Consider the following 19,751-nt stretch of genomic DNA (forward strand, 5'->3'; position numbering starts at 1 on the left):
GACAGCAGAGGTCAACACCGTCGCTGTCTCGGAACACCTCGGACTCTTACATTGTTAAAACAAAACCACACACGTGAAGACGATATTTCTTATTTATGACTGGATGAATCCAGTACCATGATATACATGTAGGTATATATCTAATAGTTTAAAAAGCAGAAGAGAAAAGATCTAGGAACAGTGCAGAAATCTAAAGCGCAAATTGTTCAAATGTAAATAGAGCACAGGGACCTGCTAATCTGTCGATGATTAAGAAATAAGGCTTAGGCCTAAGCCACAGGAGTTTGACGTTCTGTCAATAATAAATAATTACCTGTTACCTGTCCTAGAGGTCTTCATATTATAGGCCGGGGGGGCTTCTCTGACCCATCACATTTAATTCTTCAAGTTCCGGACGGTAATAATAATCTGTACTATTTTTCTATATTCTGTAGTACTTGTCTATACATCATTATTTAGTGTTTTTCTATAGCACATCTGTCTGTTGACAGCAGGTAATTAGATGGGGGATACGCTGGGCCTTTAACCGTGAAGTAATGAATTATCTACGGCCGTGGCACTAATCGTCTGCGGGGCTCCCTCAATTTTATTGCCCCCCTATTTGAGAGGTATTAATCGCCTCCCTTCCCCATTATCTATAACAAATGGCTACATGGGTCTGGAAAATCTGCCAGTGTCCACATCTATATTACACACGGTCAACATTTACTTTTGGCTAATCGTTTTTCTAAGTGTTATGTTTTGTCAATTTTGGTAACCAGAGTCCACCGCTCCTGCAAAGTGTCTGCTGCGGGACCTCCGGTTTATAGGTGTCTGCTGTGGGACCTCCGGTTTATAGGTGTCTGCTGTGGGACCTCCGGTTTATAGGTGTCTGCTGTGGGACCTCCGGTTTATAGGTGTCTGCTGTGGGACCTCCGGTTTATAGGTGTCTGCTGCAGGACCTCCGGTTTATAGGTGTCTGCTGCAGGACCTCCGGTTTATAGGTGTCTGCTGTGGGACCTCCGGTTTATAGGTGTCTGCTGTGGGACCTCCGGTTTATAGGTGTCTGCTGTGGGACCTCCGGTTTACAGGTGTCTGCTGTGGGACCTCCAGTTTACAGGTGTCTGCTGCAGGACCTCCGGTTTATAGGTGTCTGCTGCAGGACCTCCGGTTTATAGGTGTCTGCTAGGGGACCTCCAGTTTATAGGTGTCTCCTGCAGGACCTCCGGTTTATAGGTGTCTGCTGTGGGACCTCTGGTTTATAGGTGTCTGCTGTGGGACCTCCGGTTTATAGGTGTCTGCTGTGGGACCTTCAGTTTATAGGTGTCTGCTGTGGGACCTCCGGTTTATAGGTGTCTGCTGTGGGACCTCCGGTTTATAGGTGTCTGCTAGGGGACCTCCGGTTTATAGGTGTCTGCTGTGGGACCTCCAGTTTATAGGTGTCTGCTGTGGGACCTACGGTTTACAGGTGTCTGCTGCGGGACCTCCGGTTTATAGGTGTCTGCTGCGGGACCTCCAGTTTATAAGTGTCTGCTGCAGGACCTCCGGTTTATAGGTGTCTGCTGCGGGACCTCCGGTTTTATAGGTGTCTGCTGTGGGACCTCTGGTTTATAGGTGTCTGCTGCGGGACCTCCGGTTTTTAGGTGTCTGCTATGGGACCTCCAGTTTATAGGTGTCTGCTGCGGGACCTCCGGTTTATAAGTGTCTGCTGCGGGACCTCCGGTTTATAGGTGTCTGCTGCGGGACCTCCGGTTTACAGGTGTCTGCTGCGGGACCTCCGGTTTATAGGTGTCTGCTGCGGGACCTCCAGTTTATAGGTGTCTGCTGCAGGACCTCCGGTTTATAGGTGTCTGCTGCGGGACCTCCGGTTTATAGGTGTCTGCTGTGGGACCTCCGGTTTATAGGTGTCTGCTGCGGGACCTCCGGTTTACAGGTGTCTGCTGCGGGACCTCCGGTTTTTAGGTGCCTGCTGTGGGACTTCCAGTTTAAAGGTGTCTGCTGTGGGACCTCCAGTTTATAGGTGTCTGCTGTGGGACCTCCGGTTTATAGGTGTCTGCTGCGGGACCTCCGGTTTATAGGTGTCTGCTGTGGGACCTCCGGTTTATAGGTGTCTGCTGCGGGACCTCCGGTTTACAGGTGTCTGCTGCGGGACCTCCGGTTTATAGGTGTCTGCTGTGGGACCTCCAGTTTATAGGTGTCTGCTGCGGGACCTCCGGTTTATAGGTGTCTGCTAGGGGACCTCTGGTTTATAGGTGTCTGCTAAAGGACCTTCAGTTTATAGGTGTCTGCTAAAGGACCTCCGGTTTATAGGTGTCTGCTGCAGGACCTCCGGTTTATAGGTGTCTGCTGCGGGACCTCCAGTTTATAGGTGTCTGCTAGGGGACCTCCAGTTTATAGGTGTCTGCTGCAGGACCTCCTGTTTATAGGTGTCTGCTAGGGGACCTCCAGTTTATAGGTGTCTGCTGTGGGACCTCCAGTTTATAGGTGTCTGCTGTGGGACCTCCGGTTTATAGGTGTCTGCTGCAGGACCTCCGGTTTATAGGTGTCTGCTGCAGGACCTCCAGTTTATAGGTGTCTGCTAGGTAGTGCTGGAACGGTTAGTAAAAATGCCAACCGGTTAACCGGATCGGATTAACCGAACTGTAACCGGATAACCGTACAATTTTGTAGCTGTTTAAGTAACATTACAATCGTACATCGATGCCATGAATTTGTCATACTTCGTCTGGACTCCACAACAATCGTTCATATCTTTCAGGAAACACTAATTTAACACAAAGAATTATTACTTTGAATTAGATTTATTTTGTTTGTTTTGATAAAACCATAACGGTGAATGGTAATCGGTGTAAACACTTACAATGTCAAAGCAGGCCTACTTCCTGCACATGGTTTCTTTTGCACACGGCCCTGCGCACATCACACTCACTACAATGTTTGCATAGAAGCCAAGTGACACCTATAAGCGTTTTAGTGACGACCCAGTTTCCGAGAACAACACTGTTGTCGTAACACTTTTAATTTCATTACAAAATTGCGCTTCTGTAAACATATATACTTTATATTATTGATGAAGACAATTGTTAGTACAGGAATTTCATTACTTTGGGGGGTATTTTTGCCGTACGAAATATATATGGCGGTTATCGGATAGCTTAAATGCTAACCGGATACAAGCTGGAACAGAACCGTGAACCGGTTATCCGGATACCCGTTCTAGCACTACTGCTAGGGGACCTCCAGTTTATAGGTGTCTGCTGCAGGACCTCCGGTTTATAGGTGTCTGCTAGGGGACCTCCAGTTTATAGGTGTCTGCTGCAGGACCTCTGGTTTATAGGTGTCTGCTAGGGGACCTCCGGTTTATAGGTGTCTGCTGCAGGACCTCCGGTTTATAGGTGTCTGCTGCGGGACCTCCAGTTTATAGGTGTCTGCTGTGGGACCTCCGGTTTATAGGTGTCTGCTGCGGGACCTCTGGTTTATAGGTGTCTGCTGCGGGACCTCCAGTTTATAGGTGTCTGCTGTGGGACCTCTGGTTTATAGGTGTCTGCTGCAGGACCTCAAGTTTATAGGTGTCTGCTGCGGGACCTCCGGTTTATAGGTGTCTGCTGTGGGACCTCCGGTTTATAGGTTTCTGCTGAGGGACCTCTAGTTAAAGGTGTCTGCTGTGGGACCTCCAGTTTATAGGTGTCTGCTGCGGGATCTCCGGTTTATAGGTGTCTGCTGCAGGACCTCTGGTTTATAGGTGTCTGCTGCAGGACCTCCGGTTTATAGGTGTCTGCTGCAGGACCTCCGGTTTATAGGTGTCTGCTGCAGGACCTCCAGTTTATAGGTGTCTGCTGCAGGACCTCCAGTTTATAGGTGTCTGCTGTGGGACCTCCGGTTTATAGGTGTCTGCTGTGGGACCTCCGGTTTATAGGTGTCTGCTGAGGGACCTCCAGTTAAAGGTGTCTGCTGTGGGACCTCCGGTTTATAGGTGTCTGCTGTACTATGTGGGACCTCCAGTTTATAGGTGTCTGCTGCGGGACCTCCGGTTTATAGGTGTCTTCTGTGGGACCTCCAGTTTATAGGTGTCTGCTGCGGGACCTCCGGTTTATAGGTGTCTGCTGTGGGACCTCCGGTTTATAGGTGTCTGCTGTGGGACCTCCGGTTTATAGGTGTCTGCTGCGGGACCTCCGGTTTATAGGTGTCTGCTGTGGGACCTCCAGTTTATAGGTGTCTGCTGCAGGACCTCCGGTTTATAGGTGTCTGCTGCGGGACCTCCAGTTTATAGGTGTCTGCTGAGGGACCTCCGGTTTATAGGTGTCTGCTGTGGGACCTCCAGTTTATAGGTGTCTGCTGCAGGACCTCCGGTTTATAGGTGTCTGCTGTACTATGGGGGACCTCCAGTTTATAGGTGTCTGCTGTGGGACCTCCGGTTTATAGGTGTCTGCTGCAGGACCTCCGGTTTATAGGTGTCTGCTGCGGGACCTCCGGTTTATAGGTGTCTGCTGCAGGACCTCCGGTTTATAGGTGTCTGCTGTGGGACCTCTGGTAAAACAGCTTTCCTTCATACTACATGATGTTTTAGGTGAGTGGACAACCTGATGTCGTCTACTAAAACAGCTTTCCTTCATACTACATGATGTTTTAGGTGAGTGGACAACCTGATGTCGTCTACTAAAACAGCTTTCCTTCGGATGGGGACGATGGGATTTGGATCCTACTGCCGGAAAAGACTATTTCAGCAGTTAGCAAGAAGTAGTGGGATGAGGATGGAGCATCCACAGAAGAGTTTACATGTAGAATCTCCATCAGGTTCTGTTGATATTCACAGAAATAAGCAGCGACATGTGCCAGTAATGTCAGAGCAGGTCATTCAACATCTCCAACCGAAAAATGATCAGGTAACTCTCTCAGTAAACTCCTTTAAAAATCACAAGTCGGGAAATACTCAGTCACAGGTTGATGAGTGTGTAAGAGACAGTTTCTGCATGGCTTAACAAAATCACATCCTATGGTAGGCCTGATCATTCAAGTTAGTAAAATTTTAATTTTGTCCACTGTCCAGATCTCCACCAGTATAATATACCACAGTGTGTAATAAAGATGTGTATTTGGTGTCAATTAATATAACCAATTAAGTGATTTGAAGACTATTGAAAAATGAACATTTTGATATAATCCAGATACAGAATATTTTTATGTTATGTTCTTCTGTTAATTTTGCTGTAAAAGGTAAAAATTTATAAGCATATATTTTCTTATGACATTGATCAATTTCAGATTGTTATACATTTTATTTTACAAATAAGAAAAACAATGCGAAGTTTGTAAAATCACGTTGATTTCAGAGTATAATGAGATCATTTGACTTTGATTTGTATTTTATATTAAAGGTTTGAAATGACCGATACAGATCTGTTCCTTGTGGACATTATCAACACTCAATATTTGTTTACAGCTTTATATTGACATGACCTTTGGAGGCGGAGGTCACACCCTAGATATACTTGCGAAGGCACCCAGGGCCAGAATGATTTGTGTAGATCGGGATCCAACAGCGATCTCTACTGCCCAGGATCTGGCCAAGACATTCAGGTAATCATGTCAAGGTCACAATAGCTGTTGATACAGAGACCAAATTAAGGTCACAGTGACACTGGTTATGGAGGTCAAATTAGGGTTATGATATATAAATACTACCTGCATTAGAGGGTGAAAGTGCTTAATGTATATTCCGAGGGGTGACACTAGGCATTGTCACCCTCTAATGCAGGTATTATTTCTTTATTATACCAAAAGTCTAGAAACAAAACTATTTTTCAAGGATTTGCATTCTATTGAAACATTTTACTAATTTTAGCAAAAGTCGAAAACTCATCAGCGGCTTCCATAACACTTAAAACTGGTGCAATGTAAAAAAGCAAAACTCACAATGAACATTCATTTAAATATTCTTGTGGTCCTTTCTCATGCACTTGTTAAAATCTTACTGTTTTTGTAAATATCAATGAATTGTGGCTTCGACCTGTCATCTGTTTACAACAATCACGAAGATGCTTGTAATCGAATGTCATCTGTTCACCTAATTACCGATGGGATGATAAAAACTAACATATAGCGTTTGGACAGTGAGCAAAAGGAGATAAACGATATGCTCCAGATTTAATTTGAAAAATATACAGTCGAGACTGTCTTATGTGACTTTCCAAGGGACCGTCACAACAAAGTCACATCAGACAGGGAGTCACTTAAGGCAGTCCAAGTTCATCTGCAACATCACTGTACAAAAATCTGTCTTTAATTGTCTGTAGATTTAGTCTTCATTATAAATATATCAATTACCTGATTTTTTGAAAAAAATAAATCAAAAATAGTCACACAAAAATAAAACAAAATTGAAAAATAATTTTATTTTTATTTTAACTAAAAATCATTTAGATCTAGTTATAAATTACAAGTAGACATACATTGATGTTTGGTTTTAAACTTTGTTCAAGAAACAAATTCTATCTGGAGGGGGTGTAATTTTGGGTTAAAAATCTCATTTTTTTGCAATTAAAAAAAATATTTGTGTGTCATGGTTTTTCAGGCTTGAAAAAAAAAATACAAAAATTACACTTGTCTGAAAGCAACCATTTCAAAATAAATGCAGATGTTGTGTAAATTAAAAACATTACTACTGTACAGTAGAGGTAACATTTTAAAACCTGGGCTTTATTTTGCTGAATATTACAAATCTACTGTACACTGCTACCAAATGGCGCCATTAAAGAAGCCCAAGTCGTGTGTATTTGTTTTTGTAAGACTTTTTGGTGTTATGAGAAACGTTTGAAGAAAATAAAGGGTTTCTGACTTTGGGATGGCAGTTATAATGACTATTTACTCATATCAAAGAACAAAAGTATGTTTGGTCGTAAATACCATGTACAAAACAAGAAGAGAGTCACCCACGCCAAGCCATAGGATGACACGGTAGGCAAAATAAAACATTGCTTTAACGTGTTCCGTTATTAATTGTCAATGTTTACCGTTGTTTAGTATTGAGAAATATCTGAATGATATCTAGCCTCTTTAATAGTTTAAGGTCAAATTTTGTGGAAAAAAAAGATCTCTCATGATCCGTCAAAACTGGTTACACAGTAATGTACTCTTATCGTAGTCAACAGTCGATGTTTAATTCAATGTTCACACCTCTTTATCTATCATAATTATGGCCTAAGGCGAGTGAAAAGTCGCTCAAAACAGACTTTTTATGATATGTGGGTTGTAAAAACACTTGTCACGTTACGCTTGTCACGTAAGACAGGGAGTCGCTGAAAACAGACTCATTATAAAGCAAAATACGTTGGGGGGTCTCAAGTAAGGTCACATAAGACAGGGAGTCGCTACATACAGCGGGTCGCTCAGACAGTCTTGACTGAAATGATAAACTGATTAATTTGGCAAAACTATTAATAAATAGCTACTAAAAGCTTCAAACAAGATTTTGAAGCAATGCTTCAAAAAACAAAGATGTCGTCAAAAAAAGAAATGAGTGCGCATCTTTCTTGGGTGGTTAATATTTTGCACTGTTAAAAATACACTATCACTAGGGGGGTGCTTCGAACGTGTCTATTGTTCTAATGCTAACTGCCGTGTGACAGTGTGAAATGCCAAATATGTCACTCGACCAATCAGAATGCAGGATTCTTACTTGAGGTATGATAATGAGTAATATTGCAAAGGTCAAGATATAGAGTCGAATTGCTGGTCATAGGGTCTCAATTCCTAGGGTTGTCAAGATATAGAGTCGAATTGCTGGTCATAGGGTCTCAATTCCTAGGGTTGTCAAGATATAGAGTCGAATTGCTGGTCATAGGGTCTCAATTCCTAGGGTTGTCAAGATATAGAGTCGAATTGCTGGTCATAGGGTCTCAATTCCTAGGGTTGTCAAGATATAGTCGAATTGCTGGTCATAGGGTCTCAATTCCTAGGGTTGTCAAGATATAGAGTCGAATTGCTGGTCATAGGGTCTCAATTCCTAGGGTTGTCAAGATATAGAGTCGAATTGCTGGTCATAGGGTCTCAATTCCTAGGGTTGTCAAGATATAGAGTCATATTGCTGGTCATAGGGTCTCAATTCCTAGGGTTGTCAAGATATAGAGTCTAATTGCTGGTCATAGGGTCTCAATTCCTAGGGTTGTCAAGATATAGAGTCGAATTGCTGGTCATAGGGTCTCAATTCCTAGGGTTGTCAAGATATAGAGTCGAATTGCTGGTCATAGGGTCTCAATTCCTAGGGTTGTCAAGATATAGAGTCGAATTGCTGGTCATAGGGTCTCAATTCCTAGGGTTGTCAAGATATAGAGTCGAATTGCTGGTCATAGGGTCTCAATTCCTAGGGTTGTCCAATAAATGTTTCTTTGGCTCATATTACAAAGGTCAAATTATACAGTCTATATTTCAAAGGTCAAATTATACAGTCCATATTACAAAGGTCAAATTATACAGTCCATATTACAAAGGTCAAGTTATATGGTCCATATTACAAAGGTCAAGCTATACAGTCCGTATTACAAAGGTCAAGTCAAACTTAAAGTGTCACATTGACCAGTTACATTGACAGAGGTCATATCTGAGCCAATAATAATGTATAGTTAAGGATGATGTAAGATCTATTTTAGCTCCCGGTATTCTCCGTTATTAGCGTCCCTCCCCCTTTACATGTCCCTCCCCCTTTACATGTCCCTCCCCTTACCTGGAGGAATTGAAGTTGTATAAACGCCCCCATCGCATGGCTTTAATGATGTTATACAAGTCTTTTACATGTGAATCACATCATTATAATGTGTCTCAAATGATAAAAGGTATCTAGGCATGGTGACAGGTTCATGTGTCAGAGTACAGAAAGATTGAGGATATGGCTGACATTTTTCGTCCATTAATCAGCGCTGGGTACTTACTACGGTGAATCTGATATAGAAACTAAAACACCTAACCCACTGTCAGATTTTTTTTTCATAGTGGTATGCAAAAAAGTATTGGCCAATTAAAGTTGGATTAAGTATGAAAACAAAGAAAAAGTAATAATATACCATTGATAATGTTGTTGCCTACATAGTACTGGTATTGTTTGTAGCCCTGGTCAGATCCAGCCGTGCCACTCCAAGTTCTCACAGATCCATTCTCTACTGCCCACGTTGGGTGTGTTGCCTGGTACTGTAGATGGTGTGTTGTTTGATGTAGGGGCGTCGTCCATGCAGTTTGATGAGGGACAGCGAGGATTTGCCCTCAGTGTAGATGGACCTTTGGACATGAGAATGGACCAAAGCAGGTCAGTTTATAGCATTCTTTAATTCAAAATCACCTTGATACAAAATATAAGGTTGTCGGCTGGTGTAGTGGTTAAGCCGCTTGCCTTTCACCTAACCGGCTGGGGTTTGATCCCCGACACGGACGTGAAAAGGTTAGGAGTCACCTGCCCGATCATGTGGGTTTGCCCTCGCACACTTCCATCCGGGCCATTGAGAGTGATTAACGTATTAATAAGTTGTATATATAACTTGTTTCTCAATCGATATAAAATAAATTAAGTTATATATATTTTATCAAAGGATTTTAGTAATAAAGTCTCCTATTCAAAATCCTCTTGCAATCTTTTTGGAACATTTTTTTTCTTTTTTATGTCATGAATTAGCGAGGGTAGATAATTTTTTTGTTGTAAAATCTCTTTCTGTCTTTCCTAACATCTGTAAAAACTTATGTTAGTGATAACTAGGTCTAATGGGAATAATTCCCGATGATACTCGATAACGTTTTTGTGGGACTATTTTTTCTATTGGTGATGTAGTGATGTCAAAAGATGATATCCCACGCTAACGCCATTTCTGCAGGAAGATTACAAATAGTTACGTTCCATCACCACTGTAGATACTAGTCCAACAGAAATGTTACCGAGTATCACATGGTATGTGAAATAGTCCCATTATAACATCTTCATATCTACACTGTGTTTGATAACAGCATAGATACCAGTCACAGTGAAAGAGGAGATAACTTTATACCGGTAACAGTGAGAGGGGAGATAAATCTGTATTGATACTGGAGATAACTCTATTCCGATCCCGTTAAAAGTGAAAGGGGAGATAACTCTATATCAACACCGATTACAGTGAGAGGAAAATTAACACCGATTACAGTGAGAGGAAAGATAACTCTATTCTGACACCAGTAACAATGAGATGGGAAATAACTCTATACCAACAACAGTAACAATGAGAAGAAAGATAACTCTATTCCGATCCCTTTAAAAGTGAAAGGGGAGATAACTCTATACCAACACTGGAAACAGTGAGAGGGGAGATAACTCTATACCAACACCAGTAACAGTGAGAGGGGAGATAACTCTATACTGACACGGGTAACAGTGAGAGGAAAGATAACTCTATACCAACACCGGAAACAGTGAGAGGGGAGATAACTCTATACCAACACTGGAAACAGTGAGAGGGGAGATAACTCTATACCGACACCAGTAACAGTGAGAGGGGAAATAACTCTATACTGACACCGGTAACAATGAGAGGAAAGATAACTCTATACCAACACCGGAAACAGTGAGAGGGGAGATAACTCTATACCAACACCAGTAACAGTGAGAGGGGAAATAACTCTATACTGACTCCAGTAACAATGAGAGGAAAGATAACTCTATACTAACACCGGAAACAGTGAGAGGGGAGATAACTCTACATTCATAATGGTAACAGTGATAGGGGAGGTAACTCTATACTGACACCGGTAACAGTCAGAAGGGAGATAAATCTATACCGATACTGGTGACAATGAGAGGGGAGATAACTCTACATTGATAAAAGGTAACAGTGAGAGGGGAGATAACTCTACATTGATAACGGTAACAGTGAAAGGGGAGATAACTACATTGATAATGGTAACAGTGAGAGGAAAGAAAAACCCTATGCTGACACTGGTAACAGTGAGCGGGGAGATTACTCTATACCAACACAGGTGAGAGGAGAGATAACTCTATATCATCACAGGTAACAATGAGAGGGGAGATAAATTTATACTGACACTGGTTACAGTGAGAGGGGAGATAACTCTTTACCGACACCGGTAACGGTAAGAGGAAAGGTAACTCTATTCCAACACTGGTAACAGTGAGGAGGAGATAACATTATACTGACACCGATAACAGTGAGAAGGGAGATAACTCTATACCAACACCAGTTACAATAAGAAGAAATATTACTTTAATCTGACACTGGTAGCAGTGAAAGGGGAGATAACTCTATACTGACAATGGTAGCAAACCAGAGAAGAACAGCCTGGCCACGGTCTATATTTTTATTAAGTGGGGAGCCCCTGTTTTGAGCCATGCATAAACAATTAAAAATCAAATATATTCTGAAATTGGTACATCCAATATGGAGGGTTTGATATAAGTTTCATTTTTTTCAAAAATAAACATAAAAAAAATGGGTTAGAGATTACAATTCTGGTCTCCTCCGGAAGTGCGTCTTAACCGGAAATGCTAGCTTTACTTGAAGGAAAATCCATGGCGCGGGTTTAGGCAAAAATATTGAAAAATCCACCTAATCGACCTATGAAATAAATTGGCTTATTTTGCCATTGTGATAGAAGTGCTCAATTTAAGGTAGGTCTTAAGAAAAAAATTGAGTACAATTTTCTGCAATTTTGGGCTAAAAATCATGATATTTTGCAATTTTTCAGGTATTTTTTTGTTGTTACCATGGTATTCACATGCATGAATAAGCACAGAATATGGCCAAATCTGTGTCAAAATATCAAATTGTAATTGCAAAAGTTGTGCTGATTAATTATATATATACTTTTGTACAGGTATTTTTTACAGTTAAATGACTATATCTATATTTCTAAAGCATGCGCCTTAATTTCACAGATTGTCAAAATCTACTGTTTTCTGCTACCAATGGTAACAGTGAGAGGGGAGATAACTCTATACTGACAAAGGTAACAGTGAGGGGGGAGATAACTCTATACCGACTCCGGTAACAGTGAGAGGGGAGATAACTCTATACCCGTACCGGTAACAGTGAGAGGGGAGATAACTCTACACTGATAACAGTAACAGTGAGAGGGGAGATAACTCTATACTGACACTGGTAACTGTGAATGGAGATAACTCTATAGGTAGCAGTGTACAGTAAGACCGAATGGCCATGGGTGAGATTTTTATTAAGCAGAAAGCCCCTGTTTTATTATATGCATAAAAAATTTTAAAATGTATATGTCCTAAAATTGGTGAATTCAATCTAGAGAATTATATGCAGGCTTCACATTTGCATTAAGAAATTCCCCAAAATGGGTTCGAGATTAATGGTATAGAGGGTATCCGAATGTGCGTCTAAGATGGAAAAACTCAATACTGTAGCAGCAGAAATTGATAGCTGGGGTACGAGGTAAGATTGCTCAAAAGTTTAATGATATACCTATGTCGAAATAGGCTCAGTTCCGCTATCACGGCAGTGATGCTTGGTTTTAAACTGTGTTCAAGAAAAAAAATTCTCCTAGAGGGGGTGTAATTTTGGGTTGAAAATCCCAATTTTTTGCATTTTTAGCTCACCTGGTCCGAAGGACCAAGGTGAGCTTATGCCATACCGTGGCGTCCGGCGTCCGTCGTCCGTCGTCCGTCGTCCGTCGTCCGTCGTCCGTCCGTCCGTCCGTCCGTCCGTCAACAATCGACTTCTTCTCCATAACCGCTGGTCGGATTTCAACAAAATTTGACTGGTAGCATCCTTATGGGCTACTAACTGAAAATTGTACAAATGATGGGGCTGACCCCCCAGGGGCCTGAGGGGCGGGGCCAAAAGGGGTCAATTTGGCTATTTCCATATAAACGACTTCTTCTCTGAAACCAAGCATGGGATAGCACCCATAATGCAATGGTAGCATCCTTATAGGGTGGGGATTCAAAATTGTACAAATGATGGGGCTGACCCCCCTGGGGCCTGAGGGGCGGGGTCAAAAGGGGTCAATTTGGCTATTTCCATATAAACGACTTCTTCTCTGAAACCAAGCATGGGATAGCACCCATAATGCAATGGTAGCATCCTTATAGGGTGGGGATTCAAAATTGTACAAATGATGGGGCTGACCCCCGGGGGCCTGAGGGGCGGGGTCAAATGGGGTCAATTTGGCTATTTCCATATAAACGACTTCTTCTCTGAAACCAAGCATGGGATAGCACCCATAATGCAATGGTAGAATCCTTATAGGGTGGGGATTCAAAATTGTGCAAATGATGTGGCTGACCCCCCGGGGGCCTGAGGGGCGGGGTCAAAAGGGGTCAATTTGGCTATTTCCATATAAACGACTTCTTCTCTGAAACCAAGCATGGGATAGCACCCATAATGCAATGGTAGCATCCTTATAGGGTGGGGATTCAAAATTGTACAAATGATGGGGCTGACCCCCCGGGGGCCTGAGGGGGGGGGGGGGGGGGGGTCAGATGGGGTCAATTTGGCATTTCCATATAAACGACTTCTTCTCTGAAACCAAGCATGAGATAGCACTCATAATGCAATGGTAGTATCTTTATAGGTTGGGGATTCAAAATTGTACAAATGATGGGGCTGACCCCCGGAGGGCCTGAGGGGCGGGGTCAAAAAGGTTCAATTTGGTTATTTCCATATAAACGACTTCTTCTCTGAAACCAAGCATGGGATAGCACCCATAATGCAATGGTAGCATCCTTATAGGTTAGGGATTCAAAATTGTGCAAATGATGGGGCTGACCCCCCAGTGGCCTGAGGGGCGGGGTCAAATGGGGTCAATTTGGCTATTTCCATATAAACGACTTCTACTCTGAAACCAAGCATGGGATAGCACCCATAATGCAATGGTAGAATCCTTATAGGGTTGGGATTCAAAATTGTGCAAATGATGGGGCTGACCCCCAGGGGGCTTGAGGGGCGGGGTCAAAAGTGGCCAATTTGGCTATTTCCATATAAACGACTTCTTCTCTGAAACTAAGCACGGTATAGCACCCATAATACAATGGTAGTATCCTTATAGTGTGGGGATTCAAAATTGTGCAAATGATAGGACTGACCCCCCGGGGGCCTGAGGGGCGGGGTCAAAAGTGGTGAATTTAGCTATTTCCATATAAACAACTTCTTCTCTGCAACTAAGAATGGAAGAGCACTTATAATGCAATGGTAGCATCCTTATAGGGTTGGGATTTGAAATTGTACAAATGATAGGGCTGACCCCCGGGGCCTTAGACGGCAATAGATGCGAGGTCAAAAGGTCAATTAGGCTCTTATTTTCATATATATATTACTTTGTCTCTCAACCTATGAATTGGATAGCATATTTGTATGGTATCAATAGCATCATTGTATGGTTGTGATTCAAAAATTAAACTTTGGGAGTCAATTTTGCTTATTTTTCTAATTGTCAGAGTCTTGTGATAATTACTAACAAAAAACCAGGTGAGCGATACAGGCCCTCTGGGCCTCTTGTTTCAAAAAAACAAATTTGGTTACCATGGTTTTTACAGGCTCACAAAACCACAATAAGCGGACCTGTCAAAAATTGAACTCTGCATAACTATTGCAAATGTTATGTAGATTGAAAATATATATACTTTTATATAGATGCTATTTAAGGTTAAAAAGCTGTGTGTACATAATTAAAGCCTGCACTTTATTTTGCTGAATTTTTCAAATCTACTCTACACTGCCACCTTATAAGTGACTGAACTTCTCATTTTTTGGAAAATGACCTTGATTATAATTGATTTTACTAAATTTTCATTCATTTATCCTAGAAATCACAATCAAACAGTTTGAAACTGTGTAAATACATATATTTTTCATTTGGTACAACTAAAGGGAGGTAATTGGCTCATTTTGCCATTCTGTAATTTGCTACCTAGGTATGGTATGATATGCTTGACTGTTAATTGATTAATCATTTTACACTTGAACAGCAAGCTGAAAACAGCTAACTGGGTGTCTCTCGGTCCATTTAATATGAATTCTAATTAATTTTGCTCTGCTAATTACCCGGTATCCATGGAAATTTACAGCAAAAGTGCTAATTTTGGGATTTTTTTCATTGATTTCTCAGTTTTCATATAATTAAGGCTATAATATGTATTTTTTGTAATAGAATGAGTGTTCGGCTAAGCCGGTATTGTCAATTATTGCCATTATCTTAAGATAAGAGGGAAAAGGAGCTTTTTTTCTATAAAATGGGAATAACGTACAGTTTTATATGATTACATGTAATATTCTGTATTTCAAGGGTGGGATCACAATATTTTGATGTAATATGCAGGAAATTATGACATTTTGAATGTCATGTTAAGATTTATCTATCAGAATAAGTGTATTTAGTGCTAAGGTAAAGTAGAATAGGATTTGTATTGTCAGAAATAATAACACTAAGTATTTATGACGTCATTTGCACATATAATGATGACGTCACCATTATTATGACGTCATGGTAACTATGACGTCACAGAACAGGGTCAGATTTCATAGCAACCCAGTATCTTTCACTTTTCTGCATAGAGAGAAACTCCAAATACCATATCAAATTTTCAGAATAATTTTATTTCAGAAAACAGCATAGTTATTTAACTTTCATTTTTTCAAATTACCTCCCCTTGTTACTTGTATTGGAGGAATATTGGCGAAAAGATACCTTGTAGGGAAATTGGCATTACTCGGTGACTATTAGAGATACACAGTATCCGGATAGGTCATTTTGTTCGTTACAACTTTGTTTAGACATTATTTGGGTTTTCGGAAAACTTAAAAATACAAAACATGCTGTATAAGGTAGCAGTGTACAGTAAGACCGAATGGCCATGGGTGAGATTTTTATTAAGCAGAAAGCCCCTGTTTTATTATATGCATAAAAAATTAAAAAATGTATATGTCCTAAAATTGGTGAATTCAATCTAGAGAATTATATGCAGGCTTCACATTTGCATAAAGAAATTCCCCAAAATGGGTTCGAGATTAATGGTTTAGAGGGTATCCGAATGTGCGTCTAAGATGGAAAAACTCAATACTGTAGCAGCAGAAATTGATAGCTGGGGTACGAGGTAAGATTGCTCAAAAGTTTAATGATATACCTATGTCGAAATAGGCTCAGTTCCGCTATCACGGCAGTGATGCTTGGTTTTAAACTGTGTTCAAGAAAAAAAATTCTCCTAGAGGGGGTGTAATTTTGGGTTGAAAATCCCAATTTTTTGCATTTTTTCAAAAAAACAAATTTGGTTACAATGGTTTTTACAGGCTCACAAAACCACAATAAGCGGACCTGTCAAAAAATGAACTCTGCATCACTATTGCAAATGTTATGTAGATTGAAAATATATATACTTTTATATAGATGCTATTTAAGGTTAAAAAGCTGTGTGTACATAATTAAAGCCTGCACTTTATTTTGCTGAATTTTTCAAATCTACTATACATTGCCACCATACCAACACTGCTAACAGTGAGAGGGGAGATAACTCTATACTTTAAGGTTAAACCTCTTCCAATTGATAAGTCAATAGGTTAGCAATGTCTTACAGAGTTCCATTCTAACAGAGGTTAGCAATGTCTTACAGAGTTCCATTCTAACAGAGGTTAGCAATGTCTTACAGAGTTCCATTCTAACAGAGGTTAGCAATGTCTTACAGAGTTCCATTCTAACAAAGGTTAGCAATGTCTTACAGAGTTCCATTCTAACAGAGGTTAGCAATGTCATACAGAGTTCCATTCTAACAAAGGTTAGCAATGTCTTACAGAGTTCCATTCTAACAAAGGTTAGCAATGTCTTACAGAGTTCCATTCTAACAAAGGTTAGCAATGTCTTACAGAGTTCCATTCTAACAAAAGTTACCAATTTATAATTATTGATGTAACACTTTCGTTTAGTTCCCCGTCTTTTTATCACCTCCTTGATCATGTTACAAGAGAGTTACAATCAAGGGGAAATAACTTTTTATACATCCAACCTAAATTATCTCCCTTACTGATTTACTAATCTTGTAACATCCATAAGATCTATACAAAACAAAAGTATTAGATTTTGTGAAAGGGGGAAGTTAAAGCTTCTTTTTAACATTCATTCTTCTTACATAATCTCAGACCAACTTGATTACAGTGACAACAAGGAGCCCACCGCAGCTGATGTAGTCAACAGTTTTGACCAGGAGGAGCTTGCCTTCATCATCAAAAAATACAGTGGCGAGAAAAGTGCCATGAGGATAGCCCATGCTATTGTAGAGGCAAGGTCTGCATTTGGAAGAATCTCTCGCACACAACAACTTGCTGACATAATAGCCAGCGCCTTCCCTGAGTAAGTATTCTATATCAAGGCTATAAAAGTAAGAACAGGATCACTAACAAGTAATATGTGAACCTCTAGTGTTTCTCTGTATCAAACACAGTGTAACCTGTCTAAACTGGATGTCACCGAGATCGGTATAGCCAGGATTCCATATTATACAGGATTTAACTATTCTAGGTCCATATTATACAGAATTAATTGTTCATATTATACAGGATTTAGCTATTCTATGTCCATATTATACAGGATTTAACTTTCCATATTATACAGGATTTAACTGTCCATATTATACAGGATTTAACTGTCTATATTATACAGGATTTAACTGTTCTATGTCCATATTATACAGGATTTAACTGTTCTATGTCCATATTATACAGGATTTAACTGTTCTATGTCCATATTATACAGGATTTAACTGTCCATATTATACAGGATTTAACGGTCCATATTATACAGGATTTAACTGTCTATATTATACAGGATTTAACTGTTCTATGTCCATATTATACAGGATTTAACTGTTCTATGTCTATATTATACAGGATTTAACTGTTCTATGTCCATATTATACAGGATTTAACTGTTCTATGTCCATATTATACAGATTTTAACTGTTCTATAAATTAAGTTGGAAAAAATACCATATAATTATGCCGTAATACACAGGGCTCCAGATTAGACAAGGACCAGTTTTGACAAGTTGCACTGTAATATGAATCAATATACACCGATCTTTTGGTTGATAAAGAAGAAGTCCAAATAGAAGATCAAGGTTATGTTTCTGTAAACTGTTTTATAATCTATTCTATACAGCTGTTTCATTTATGTCTGAAAAGTTTGTAGTTTTCATTATGCTTTTACCAAGAATCAAAAATACAAGTCTTGGTATGTTTCCTATGGAGGATAAGAAAGACTAAATTAAGATATCCACTGTTTCTGTTACAGTATTTTACACTACGGCCGGAGAGACAAATTAAACCGCTCATCACATGTTGCTACACAAACTTTCATGGCACTCCGAATTTTTGTCAATAATGAGCTAAATGAGTTAAACAATGGACTAGAAGTGGCAAATTATTATCTTCGTGCTCGAGGAAGATGTGTGACCTTGACCTTTCATTCCCTTGAGGATCGTATCGTAAAACGACACTTTCATGACATTGATCTGGACACGAAACCAAACCTGAGTCTCCATGAAATGAGATTCAAACAACGCGTTTCCTCAGCTGAACTCGAAGAGATTCTAAACAAACGATGGGACCCAATGAGTAAAAAGGTAATCATTCCTTCATCATCGGAATGTGAACGTAATCCACGGGCCAGGTCTGCAAAGTTACGAGCAGCCACCAAACATTGACTTACTCAGAGAAACACTCAACTAAGAAATGATGACAAAGTTCTTCATTCTTATTTTTGTTCATTATCTTGATGAAACATTGTCGGTTTTTAATGGCTGAACAATTGTAATAAATGAGTTGTTTATGGAGTATTCTTTGGTCATAATTAACATAGCTCTAGCTCAATCAAATTATTTCAAGGGATTTTGAAAAATATATTTATATACACTGCCCTCCAAAAGTTCTCTTACACATGTTAAAATTTGCTGGCAATTTCTCTCATAGAAAACTCTCGAAAAAACAATTAATGAATTAGAGAAGATGAATTAGTTGATACATAATATATACTGATGTCTGTATCAAAAAGGTTTACATATTTCTGTAGAGTTCATAATATATACTGATGTCTGTATCAAAAAGGTTTACATATTTCTGTAGAGTTCATAATATATACTGATGTCTGTATCAAAAAGGTTTACATATTTCTGTAGAGTTCATAATATATACTGATGTCTGTATCAAAAAGGTTTACATATTTCTGTAGAGTTATACATAATATATACTGATGTCTGTATCAAAAAGGTTTACATATTTCTGTAGAGTTATACGTAATATATACTGATGTCTGTATCAAAAAGGTTTACATATTTCTGTAGTGTTATACATAGGTATATGTACTAGAGCTACATTATATGAAACAGAGTATACATGTAGTTATACTACATAAGCACTTTATTTATACACACTATAGCGGAGCCTCACTTCGGGGTTACCTGCCAAGATGACTGCTGTGTACTAACGTGTTTTGTTTACCATGCCAATTGAATACAGTTATACAGTTAATCAATGTCTCTACGTCATATACAGTGGAAATCGGTTAATACGAACTCGAAGGGACCGAGATAAAACTTCGAGTTATCCGAGTGTTCGAATTAAAAGAGTTCTTGTGTCTACTGACTATCTCTTTATTTGGTATATATAGACTAGTTCCATGTCGTAAAAACGATGTGAACAAGAGAGATGTCAAAATTGCCGATGGTAGTTGCAAATTTATAACAAGAAAACCTTTATATATATTTTGAAATGCTGTTCTACGGCAGATTTATGAAA

The 19,751-nt window shown here is 39.9% G+C and overlaps 1 protein-coding gene across 1 annotated transcript; it reads left to right on the forward strand.

Annotated features, from left to right (window-relative positions):
- Positions 1 to 30: 30 nt before the first annotated feature.
- Positions 31 to 18,790, forward strand: LOC138330443 (12S rRNA N4-methylcytidine methyltransferase-like). Its single transcript, XM_069278071.1, has 6 exons — positions 31 to 128; positions 4,610 to 4,862; positions 5,420 to 5,556; positions 9,080 to 9,274; positions 17,116 to 17,310; positions 18,250 to 18,790. The coding sequence occupies exons 2-6, from the start codon at positions 4,626 to 4,628 to the stop codon at positions 18,659 to 18,661; spliced, it is 1,176 nt and encodes a 391-aa protein (XP_069134172.1). The 5' UTR covers positions 31 to 128; positions 4,610 to 4,625; the 3' UTR covers positions 18,662 to 18,790.
- The last annotated feature ends 961 nt before the right edge of the window (positions 18,791 to 19,751 follow it).

This window comes from Argopecten irradians, chromosome 8, assembly GCF_041381155.1.
Source record: "Argopecten irradians isolate NY chromosome 8, Ai_NY, whole genome shotgun sequence".
NCBI classification, from domain to species: domain Eukaryota; kingdom Metazoa; phylum Mollusca; class Bivalvia; order Pectinida; family Pectinidae; genus Argopecten; species Argopecten irradians.

What these genes read in the sequence shown, in the direction of transcription:
- LOC138330443 (XM_069278071.1), top strand. Translation starts at nt 4,626, where the DNA reads ATGTCGTCTACTAAAACAGCTTTCCTTCGGATGGGGACGATGGGATTT. An exon ending in GATCTGGCCAAGACATTCAG is followed by an intron (nt 5,557 to 9,079) that starts GTAATCATGTCA and finishes TATTGTTTGTAG; the next exon opens with CCCTGGTCAGATCCAGCCGT. An exon ending in ATGAGAATGGACCAAAGCAG is followed by an intron (nt 9,275 to 17,115) that starts GTCAGTTTATAG and finishes ACTTGATTACAG; the next exon opens with TGACAACAAGGAGCCCACCG.